This window comes from Netta rufina (genome assembly GCF_964035555.1).
Source record: "Netta rufina genome assembly, chromosome: 21".
NCBI classification, from domain to species: Eukaryota; Metazoa; Chordata; class Aves; order Anseriformes; family Anatidae; genus Netta; species Netta rufina.
This window is the reverse complement of record NC_140145.1, coordinates 8,493,892-8,505,647: the sequence shown is the minus strand read 5'-3', so window position 1 is coordinate 8,505,647 and position 11,756 is coordinate 8,493,892. Positions and strand designations below refer to the sequence as shown.

The window sequence follows — 11,756 nt, the reverse complement described above, 5'->3', positions numbered from 1 at the left end:
CTCCCTGCGGCCACAGCCGGGCGGGGAGCCCCCAAAAACGTGCGCGCAGGTGGGGGGGGGGGGGGCCCGCTGCCCCCCTGCCCCCGCGGGGCTCCCCCGCCCCACCCCGCCCGGTCTCAGCCGCGCCCCGCGGAGGAAGGGGGGGGGGGGGGGCGGCGCGCAGGCAGCGCGCAGGCAGCGCGCAAGGAGCGCGCAAGGGGCGCGGGCAGCGCTGCCGGCCCCGCGCCCGGCCGCGGCGGCTGCGCTGCGGCGCCGCCGATGCTGTCGGTGCCGGTGGCGGTGCCGGTGGCGGGGGCGGCGCGGGGCGCGGGCTCCCTGCCCCGCCGGCGCACCATGTGCAGCGGCGTCGGCTGCTTCTGGGCGCTGCTCTCCGCCGGCCTCTTGGCCGCCTGCGCCGCCGCCTTCCTCTCCCCGGCCTGGCTGCTGCCGCCCGGCCGAGCCGCCGCCGGCTTCGGCTTGCTGTGGCGCTGCGCCGGGCCGCCCCGAGGCTGCCACGGCTCCGCCGGTCCCGGCGGCTTCGGAGACATCCCCTCCGGCTCCTGGCAGGTGAGCGCCTCCGGACCGCCGCGCCCCCCGCGACCTCCCCCGGACTCCCCGGTGTCCCCCCGTCACCTCTCCGGCATCCCCCCGTCCCTCCCCGAGCTCTCCGGCATCCTCCCAGCACCTCCCCGACATCCCTCCACCCAGTCCCGAGCTCTCCGGCATCCCCTCCATCATCCCTCCTGCATCCCCGCGGACCTGCCCCAGGCTCTCCGGTATTTCTCTGCCCTCCTCCTCGCCTCCCTGAGCCTCCCCTGTCATCTCCCGTTCGGATCCAGGCTGCCCAGCATCCCCTCATCCTGTCCGCCAGACCCGCCCCAGCATCTCTGTCCTGCTCCGAGCATCCCCGGCATCCCCCGTGCTTCCCCTGAGCATCCCCGGCATCCCCCTAACGCTGCTCTCAAGCATCCCATCCATCCCCGGCATCCCCCCAGTCCTGCCCCTGAGCACTCCCCCAGCACCTCCCAGGTGTCCTGCGGACCCCGCGGTGCTGCTTCCCTCTGGGGGTTCCCGGTCACGCTTGGCGTGCTGCATGGGAACCTCCTGGGTACCTTCTTCGTGCAGGTGTGGCAGGCAATGCAGCCCGAGTGCTGCTGCGCTGCCCATCCTGGCCGTGGCCCCAGCGGTGCCATGGGTCTGACCCTGCTGCCTGCCCCATCAGGGCTCCTGGCAGTGCCTAGCTGCCTGGACCCCAAACCTTCCTGACCTGCCCGGGCGAGCTGCTGCGTAACGTGTGGGATGGAGTCGGGGCTCAGACAGGTCAGGTTTGGTGCTCCCCAGTGGGGCTTTGAGCATCGCGTGCCAGCTGAGTTTGCTAAGTGTAAAGGGAACAGGGAGGTGGCCAAAACTGCTGCCTCTGGGACACGTGGCTCCAGAGACTGAGCCTGGATGTGGGGACTGCTGCCGTTCCCCACCTGGCCAGCCCCAGGTGATGCCCTTGCCAGGTTTTGGGAGGAGGAGGCCAAGGCCTCCCTGCTTGCCCTCATCAGCCACAGGGCCCAGGGGTTGCTGCGGTGTCCTGGCGTGACAAAGGCCGCCTGTCCCTGGTGGGTGTGCACTGGGACCACGCAGCACACAAAGCCCAGCCCTGGTGCCTGCTGGCTGCTTGCCCTTGCCCCTTCTTCCTCCTCTCCTTTTTTTTTTTTTCTTTTACTTTTAGCTTCTTACCCTGAGGTTTTATGATTTTGCTGCTGCTGCTGCCCAAAACACACGAGCTTTGATTTGCTCCAGGTTGCTATGCTGCAGAAATCCCAACATGGGGGCTAAATCCCAGCGAGGTCGTGGCTGCGCCCGGCACAATGGGTGTCAGTAGCTGGATTTCTCAGCCTGTCGTGGAGCTGCGCTGCTCGCTCTCCAAGGATGTCAGGTCTGCGTGCGATTGTTTAAATCCTGTCATGGTCCTTAAAACTGTCATTAAAGACAAATATTGTGAATTGCAAAGAAAAGAACCGGCTGCTTAAAATCCTTCCTATTTATATAAAAACATGCAAAAATGCTGTCGTTTCCATAAGTTGGCCTTTGTTCAGATGTTTTTGCAAATGTAATTCAGATAAACACTTCCAAGCAATAACAAACTTTCAAGATAAGAATGAAGCTCAGCAGTGACTCATTTGAACAAGCTTCAGCTACAAACAGCCTCAGCCATCTAATAGCCTCTGAAAAGCCTCTAGATCCAGAATATCATGTAATGCAAAGCCTCTGAGCTCCCGAGGTTGGGCTGTGGTTAGGATGAACAATGTCACGGTATTGTGTGGGGTTTACAGGGGATTTTGGTGACACATCTTTGCTACCTTAATTAATACCAACCAAATAATTGATGAACAACAAACAGTGCAGTCTGTTTCAGAGAAAAGTGCTCCCCTACCAGCTTTCTGCCATGGCAAGGATGCGAATACCTGTTGTGATGATTATTCGATGGTGTACGATGTAATAAAACACCCGTGGCAGCTTTCCTAAGGCAGGCTACAGCTTTGGCTCCCTTGCCTGAGCAGCCTCCTGCACCTGCATGAGTTGCTGCTCAGCATGGGGGAGCTGAGCACTGTGAGCCCTGCCCAAGTTCAAGCAGGAGATTCTCCTTTTTGGAGAGATGGGGGAGGTCACGAACTGGGGAAACTGTGGTTCTTTTTTCTTTGCTTTCAGAACATGTGACATTCATTTCCAATCTTTCAAGCAATCTTGTGGGTGGCTCCTTTAAATTAAAGCCAAGATCCTAACGTGGAGGAGAATCTAGGAGCTTTTGATAGCAGCCACCAGCCTTTTGATGAAGGGTTTGAAGCTGTGGCTGTGGGGAGTCAAGCAAGCAAAAGCTGACACAGGGCTCAGGAGCTCTTCTAGTGTGGAGCTGGTGGCACACCTGGGGAGGATGCTGAGAGCACACCTGGGGGGGACACCCACCTGCAGAGCACAGGGGTGGGAGCAGCCGCAGCCAGGATGTCCAGTCCCCGGGGATGAGATTCTTTTTGTTTCCTGAAACGTGCACGGTTACCATGTGTCAAATCATCCCCTGCTCAAATGTGCTGATTCGATGAAGGGGTGGGGAGCATTCAGCCCAGCGAATGATCGTTAATGCCAGTTTTGTGTTTGCACTTGGGGGATTATGTTAATCATGCTACAAATGATTCTTTGAATCATGTCTAGAGGTTAATTAACATGCCTTTTTTCTCTTAAGAGGGCCTTCATGTCTGCTTAGAGTTGCTGGCTTTTTTCTGCTTCCTTTCGTAATTACTTTGCAGCTTTCTAATACCATGGGTACCTTTAATTTAACCCTCTTGGTGCTCAGGCTTTGCACTGTGCTCAGCATCACTGGTACCCAGTGATGTGGCTGACACTCGGGCAGCTCACACAGGATGAGACCTTGCAGGGGCAGATGGAAACTGGGCAGGGGCTGGTGGGTGCCAGGTGAGGAGAGTGGTGACATTGCCCAGGGGCCAACGCTGATTTATGAGCGAGGCCCTTACACGGACAGTTGATGGCAAGGTGGATCTATCATGGGAGGATCTGGAGCTGCCAGGGCATCCTGAGGGGTGCAGGCACCGTGGGGAAACAAGATTGCTCTTGGGAGCCCAACTGCAAGAGATGGGAGAAACAGGCAAGCTTTGGAGCTGTGCGCTGCTTCATTGCATCTCACTGTTTCTTTTTTTGGTGCCAGATCCCTGTCTGCCTATGTGAGCGTGCAAAATAGTGCTTTATGCTGAGCTAATTTATTTTCTCTTTCAGTGGGAACATTTGGCTCATGGGTTCGTATGTCAGTGCTGCACTTCAGAAGCTAGTGCTGCTTCATTTCAAAATTCTATTTTTATTTTTCAGATAGTCTCCAATTATTTTCAGGCTTTGCCAAGCACATAATCTAAAATAACAGAAGCTGATCAGCCCATGATGTTCAGGTTGAAAACACATTGACCATTTGCTTATGAAGCCAGCAAGTAACCTGCTGGAGCACAGCACAAAATAACCCACCTAGGATGAGGGAGAAAGCTTTGCACAGCCCCATGAGGTACCTGGGTTGGTCTGTCCTGGGTTGTTGTCCATAGCAGGGACTGAAAAGATCCAGCGAAGCCTAAAGAAAAGGCATAGCACACATGCTTACCCTTGTATTAAAAGATGCTGAAAGGTTTCATACACCTCCACTGCCAGTTTCATGTGTTTGTTTCATTGCCAGTTTCTTGTTCAGTTCAGCCACTGGTTCCCAGTGTGACCTTAGGTTTGTTCGTGGGGGTCAGATTTGCAGAGCCGGGCAGCAGTCCCATTCCCAGTGAAAAAGCATGTGGTGTGCCCCTATGCATGGGAAAGAAAGGATTTTAGAAAATCCATTGCTCCTCTGTTAGCACAGGCTCTGGCACAAGGAGGAGCTGAGCATCTTGGGTGTGCCTGGGTTGCCATTCCTGGGCAGAGCCTGCTGTTCCTCCGAGGGCCATGTATGAGGCCGGCGTGTTAATTTGGGGTTATCAGGAAATCAACTTTTAGCTCCTCATCAAAGACCTTCCCGAGAGAACAGATTCTTCCTGGCCTACCTCTATCAGATAGTTTGATTTTTAATTGCATTTACACAGCCTTGGCATAAAGCATAAGCGCTCAGAAAGTCTTGAAATCACCATCTTCCATTTTCCTCTTCATGCGTGTTACTTTGCAGTAGACTTTATTTCCTTTTGTTAGCCACACAGAGCTTTTTGACCTATGTTAATATAACATAAAATTCCCAGTGCTGGGGAAACCTGTGACTTTGGCTCTACACTTCAATGCCCGAGTAGCAGACGATAGCCAGGACTTACCAGCCAGGGAGCTTCTCACCAGTAAGCAGGGCTGAAATGCCTCCCCAGCTGCTGAGACCAGACCAGCTCATGGGTGGGCCATGGAAGGTCAAGTTGACTGAAAATACACGCAGCCTGCTCTAGGGATTATTTCTAACAGCTCCAGTCTCAACAGGAGGCAGAAGCTGCTTTGCTTACACAAAGGCACTGAAAGGTGGGTATTAGCTGCAACATCGCTGCTTGTGGCTGAGCAGCAGCCAGGGCTTAGCTGAGAAGCGGCTGCTTGTGATGGTGATAACCAGCTCGTGCTGAGTCACTTGCCCCCAAATGCTCTGGACAAACAGAAACAGGGAGCCCTGAACCCTGCCCTGAAGGGCAGGACCTTCACCTGTGGGGACGTTTTGGGCTGAATGTTGCTCTTCTCCTTCGTGGGACCCAGAGCAGAGTTGGGTGCAAGTTGGTGGGGACACGTCAGGGACATTTTGATGGCACGATGTTCCCTCCATCCCCCTTGAGGCTGCAAGTTCTATTGGCGGCTTTGTAGGGAGAAGCAGATGGGAGAGCTGGGAGACCTGGGGGGAGCTCCCCAGCCCCGGACGATGAGCCTGGCTTTGCTGTCAGTGCCAGAAAAGGGCTTATCCCGAGGAAGGATAATGACAGAGTGCGGGTGAGAAGGTCTGATCTGGTACCCGGCGACAGTGCACTGCTTGCTGCCTAATTAAAATTTCATTAAGTTGGTTCGCATCCCTTGATGGAGGTCACAGGCACACCATTGATGTGCTAATGTCTTACTTTTCCTCTTTTTTTTTTTTTCTTTCACCACTATCCATCATCCTCTTAGATAAAGCAGTGCCATTAAGAGGTGCTTTCCAGCGTCCCCAGATGCAATGGCACTGGAAGAAAGACAGCCATAATTCATCAGGCGTATTATCTGTCTCTTATTTTCTCCCTAATTAAAATGATTTTTTTTTTCTTTTTTCCCTTCAATCAGTTTGGGCACTAACCTTTCTGGCATTCATGCTGAAAACACCAGTTAGCTTGAAAGTGGGAAAGTTACCTGAAAGGCCAGGACTGGCTGAGCTGTGGCTACAGGATTTTTGCTGAATTTTGTGTATGAGCAGCTAAATCTGAGCTGGTGAGGAGCACCCCCTGTGCATGCTGTGGTGCTGCCAGGTCCTCATTGACCAAAATCTTCATTCAAATGGGACGAAAAGAGGACTGAAGATTCGTTGCCTCCTCTGTGTCCCTGTGCCCCAGCACACACGTCGCAGCCAAAACCACCCCAGCTCATGGCACTCTTAGACATCAGCCACCCCCATCAGCGTCCTGCCTGGGGCTCCACATTACTGCAGGGCTGGTTTGGGAGGTTGCACCTACTCCCATGTCCCCATCGGATGACACCAGGCACTTCCCAGTGCTGCTGAGCAGGGAACAACATCTGCATGGGAGCAGGATGGGGATGGAATATCAAATAGGAAGGCGAAAGCTCTCAGATGGTGCCGAAAGGAAGGTAATTGCTGGGGAGGAGAAGATGAGGACGTGTGGGATCCTCTTCCCGGCCGCTGCTATAATGCCGACCAGATGGCGGATGTTTGTTTCTGTGACTTGTGTGGGGGAAATACGAACAAGCTGCGAGCCTTGATCCACCCACCCCTCTGCACGCAGCATCTCCTGCAGAGACAGATGCCTCTCTCATGCACCCAGGTGGATATTCGTGGTTTTCTACCAAGATTCCCTCCTGTGTCCTTGACCAAGGAAAAGGTGCTACTATTTCAGGAGCAGGGCAGCCTCACCTAGTGGGGTCTGGATGAAAAGCAGTGATTATATGGTTCAGTGCAAAACTCACAGAAAATTTTGGGAAGATTGACACACCTTGTGGCCACATGGTGCTGGCGGCTGCAAGTCTTGCATGGTGCAGGTATATGCACAGCCCCCTTGGGCACTGGGTTGGAGAGAAGGCAACTTTGCTGCTCCAGTGTTGCTGCTGCCCTGCAGATAGACACCAGTTTGAGTATTTGCAGCTGATCCATCCCAACCCTCTTACTTCCCCCTCCAACAGCTGGTGGTGATGGTTCCTCCTCCACCCGGCGCCCAGCCAGGGGCATCTCAGGCCCCGCAGCAGGGATGAGCCCAGCTGCCAACATCTGGAGCCACTTCCCAGTATCAGCTCCCACTGCAGCCTCCTGTGTCCTTGCCAGTACTGCTGCAAGCTCCAGACCCTGCACTCCCAGCCAGCACCTCTGTCCAGCACTGATTCATTTTAACAAGGTTAAAACCCCAGTGTCCATTTGGTTTCTGCCTCCCTAGGCACAGCGCTACCCAGTTTGACCCCAAAACATCTTCTGCACATGAATATTTAATCACACAGAGCTCTGATGGGAAGGGACTGCATGGAAAAAAAAGAGAAAGGTTTGATTAAGTTTTGTCCCCTTTTACTTGCTATTGCTTTTCAAGCCGGTGTTCCCTCAGCTCATTCAGGGTTTCTCAAACCTTTTTTGCCTCAACAGATAACCCCAGAAAGCCAAACAGGCTGTGACCTTCACTCTTTTTCTTTTGTCAGTTAGCCCCTGGCTTTATTTCCTAATTATTTAGTGTATTTACTTTCTGCCCCCATTTGCAAAGATGTGCAATCTGTAACCTTGTCTTCAGCCTGCTGCTCTGTGTACCATGGGCCCCATCTGGGATGGCAGCTCTCAGGGTGGTCAAGCTGCAATTAATAAATTGCATTCATAAACTAATGTGTGGCATGGTGTGACCCAGCATGCAGGACGTGATCGTGGGAGCTCTGCTCAGCTTCCATCTCAGCAGGAAAGATCCCAATGTAAGGGACAAAATGGTTTATCTCCATTCAACCAATCGCCAAGTACCACTTCCCAGCACCAGCTCACTGGATTTTTTTTTTTCTCCCTTTGCTCTTTTCATTTTAAGCAACAAAGATCATGGATGCTGGATTCAAAGGATGGCTTAACCGTTTTTTAAACTTTCCATTAGGGACATTAAGTGATTCTCCCCAGGGTGGTCGTTGTGTGATGTTTTAATTTTGATTTTTTGGTGAATGGAATGGTATCTTCAGCAGATTTATTGCTTAGTGAATGGCATAGCTATGGCGCGTGTCAGACCTGTAAAATATTAAAATAATGGGTAGGGGATTGTTGTTAATCGGAATTTACTACGCTACATAAAGACAAATTTACAGTCCCACCAGGGGACTATTAATTTGTTTAGGGATAAACAATTAATCTCCCCAGGAGTGGGAGCAGAAAATCTGACATGGTTTTACATCTCCCGGCACGGCAGAGGCAGGATTGTTCACAGCCTGGGCAGCAGCAGCCACAGGGCACGAGGTCCTGCTTCTCCATGGCCAGTTTTGCAGTGGGAGCTGTGCCTTCTCATGTGATGAATGGGCTTTTTCCTGCTCCTGCCTGAGCTGATGTATCGTGATTGTTCCCCCCCATCTATTTTTGGTTTTCAGCCTTTGCATCCTGTTTCCTGCATCCTCTCCTTTCCGCTCAAGATGCAGCAGGCACAAACAGAGAGGAGAGAGGGAGGTGCTGTGCAGCTGGAGGGAGAGGCTTTTTAGCTGCCACAATTTCTTACCTTTGTTCCATGAACTTTTTCAAACTTAGGGCTTGTTATTTTCCTTAGGAAGAGGCTGCTGATCTGCAGGTGCAATTCCAGTACAGGGCAGGAGCGCTTGTGTTTAATTTCCAGACAAGCTCCTGTAAAGGAAACAAACAAACAAAAAATCTGTTTTACAGGAGTGTATCCAGGGCTTTGGGAGGTAATGCCAACATGGTAGGAAAAAAGAAGTTTGCACCTTGTGCTTAAGCAGCTGTGTGTATTGCATAGCAGGATAATGTGGGAGCCAGGCTAGGACCAGCAGCTTGCAGTGGGGTCTCTTGCCATCTGCACTGAGACACCTTGTGCCTGCACCTTTTACCACCCATTTTGGGGCCAGCAGCACCACTGCTGTCACTTGTGCCCCATGGCAAAACCGCTCAGCTGTTACCCACCCTGCCCCAACGTCACTTGGCAGCTCAGGATCCTTTGCCTCCATCCAAAGCTCACTGTTTACCTACTCCTCCTGCCCACTTAAGTTCTATTCAGAGCATGACCTTAGATTCCCCGGCAAAGGGATTGGTTGGATTTTTTGGCCACCACTGTGTGTACCAGGGTGCTGCCAGCACCAGGACTCACACTCCTGCCTGTGCAAACCCCAATGGCAGGATCTGAACCAATCTGGCTCTTCTTTCAGTACAAGACTCACCTGCACTGATCCTATTTGTGCCTTTTCTCCCGGTGCTGTGGCCTGAAAAATACTTTGTCCCTTTGCACGTTTCCACGGGGATTAGTAGCCTGAGCAGCTACAAGGTTGCTTCTAGCAGGAGCTGCAAGTTTTTAGGGGAGTTGTGCCAACATAATTATGATGAGCCTCGATCATTAAAAATAATATGCTTCACACGGGAGAGTCGCAGGCCTGCTTCACAAGACCCCTTTCTGCTGAAAAATTCATTGCTGTAAATAATTAATGGTTCCTGCAAAGAAGGATGGTTTTGCATGTTGCTGGGTGGAAGGTGAAATTCAGACGCCAGCTAGAGTAATTTTTTTTTTTTTTAATGGGTACACATTTCTGTGCCATGCTGCTGCTCTCTGGGTCCTTCAGAGGCTATGACGGGGCCAGGGACTGGTCACCAGAGCGGTGTCCCCTGTCCTGAGGCAGCACTTGTCTCTGGGGTCTCAGTGTCTTGAGAGGCAGAAGAGAGGAGCAGATTCCACAGTCCCTGACTAAGCGCCCTCTCCATTCCTTTTGGTGGCTGCTTGCACTGCCGTGCCTTTTCCATTGCATGTCAGGAATTAATGTATTGCCAGGACAGCATTTGCATTGCTTCTCTAGTGTAAAAATAGCCCATAAATTAAATGCTGATTTTTAATCACTGCACAGCACTGGGGAAAGCGCTCGCACCGGGGTGCCAGGGTGGCACCCGGCAGCTTCCTCACCAGCACCAGCCCGTCCCTGCGTGGAGCAACAGCAGCTCCTGGTTTGGCTTGGCAGACAGCAGATCTGCTGCCCCAGCACCTCAAAGATGTCTCAGGTGCTAAAAATACAGCTCAGTGGGAGGTAACACAGGTAGAGGCAGGACAGTATCAGACCTGTGTGGCAGCACCACTAGTCACAGGGGGACAGGGAGATTTTCTTTGCTGTTTGGACCCACCATGGCCATCAGAGGGGAAACCCAATTCCTCCTCACACCCTCCAGTCTGCCTGTGGTTCCCGCAGCACAACACGCATTTAATAGATTGTATTCCTGATTTATAACCTCTTTGGTGAGGGGCACCAAACAGAAATGTTTATTGGGTTTGTTTTTATAGTAACCGTGGTTGCCCAAAAGCTTGAACGTTGGGGGAAGAGGAAAAAAGGAAAACTGCATTTTTAACCAGAACACCTCAGCAGGGTGAGGACTGGATACGAATGGGTGGAGGTGGGACCTGAGCTCCTAGTGGCTCCCACATGGGTTATGAAAATGAGTCTTGTTAGGAAAATTGGGACAAGACCTGTCCTACAGGAGCACTGCGTTATGGAGCCAAGGCACGGATGTTACTGTTGGGTGACTCACCAAAGCCAGAAGCATTTCACGGAATTTGCTATAAAATACTATGAAATAACAGGACTTGATGTGCCTGCAGCAATGCCAGGACTGAGATGCCCTTGCACCGTTCGAACAGTGCCAGGAGCTGGGTGCTGGAGGAGGAGGCACCCTTCGTGGGTCCTCCCCATCCAGCCACACCATGCTGCTGGCCGGGCTGGCACACATCCCTGCTGGTCCCAGCGCCGTCCCCTTGGCAGAGATGGAAATGCCACCTGTAATGGGGACAGAAACTGCAACAGTGCAGCTATCAGGCACCCATACACACAGCTGAGCTGGTTTTGCTGTAAATTAATGCTTTTCTCAGGTTTAGATTCTGATGCAATTTGCGCGTTATGGCCAGAATATTAATTAGCAAAACTGCTTCCACACCAGCTGGGCAGTGGCTGAGGCAGGCTGTAGGCTGTGCTGGCCTCCCCTTTGCCTATCCAGAAAATGCTGCCACTGGGCACTCCTGGAGTCACCAGCACCCAAAGCATCATCACTCAGCATGAGCTGGAGTTGAATTCCAGCCTCAAATGACTGAGTTTTGTTGCTGAAGAGGCTAAATCAAAGACCAGGGAGCAGCCCGGTGTTGTGGTGGGAGCCAGCTGCAATTAAACCTTTGCAGCAGTGGGCTCCCCACCGTGGAGCACTGGCAAAATACCTTCTAATTGCTGGGCTTGCAGGGGCAGGTGCCGTCATGAGATGTGTTTCAACTCTCAGCGGAGGCACTGACACGCATTGCAGGCATCTAATGGCACTTGTATTAATGACGTAGCCCTTCATGCATGTAATACATTTGCTATTATCACCATTGCCCGAATACTAATAACCCCTGGGACCAGGTGACGGGTGAACCGTGGGCTCAAGATTCAATGGTGAATTTAAGCAGCAGAAGGAGGAAGAAGTGGGAGAAGTCACCCGTGCGGGGCCCTGCTCCTCACTCCACTGTAGGAGAGGGGGAATTTGTGGGGATGTTTCGTGGGGGTGGTGGGGGACACTGCCTTGCTGACTGCCCTGTGTGTCCTTCCAGACAAGTGCCGTGCTGTGTGCGGGTGGCTGTGTCCTGCTGGCCCTCAGCTCGCTGCTGGCCATCGTCGCCGTCCTGCTGCCCAGCGGAGTGTGCGAGAGGCGAGTGTGCACCCTGGCTGGCTACATGCAGACAGCAGCAGGCAAGTGACGGGGACTTGGCTCTTTGGGGTGGAAGGACAGGGAGGGTTTCCCTGGGGTACTGCCCAGCCACCCATGCCTGTGCAGCCCACAGCATCCTGGCTCCCAGCAGCAAGAGGCACTTGCAAACCCTAACCAATGCTGGGACAAGAGAGAACAGACCTTCACTTTA

The 11,756-nt window shown here is 52.9% G+C and overlaps 1 protein-coding gene across 1 annotated transcript in view; it reads left to right on the top strand.

Annotated features, from left to right (window-relative positions):
* Positions 1 to 258: 258 nt before the first annotated feature.
* Positions 259 to 11,756, top strand: part of LHFPL7 (LHFPL tetraspan subfamily member 7) — a gene marked incomplete at both ends in the record, with an annotated part of 61,025 nt that continues 49,527 nt past the window's right edge. The window contains 2 exons of the mRNA XM_084299476.1: positions 259 to 546; positions 11,448 to 11,586. Of these exons, the coding sequence (XP_084155602.1) occupies positions 259 to 546; positions 11,448 to 11,586 (427 nt within the window). The remainder of the gene's footprint in view (positions 547 to 11,447; positions 11,587 to 11,756) is intronic.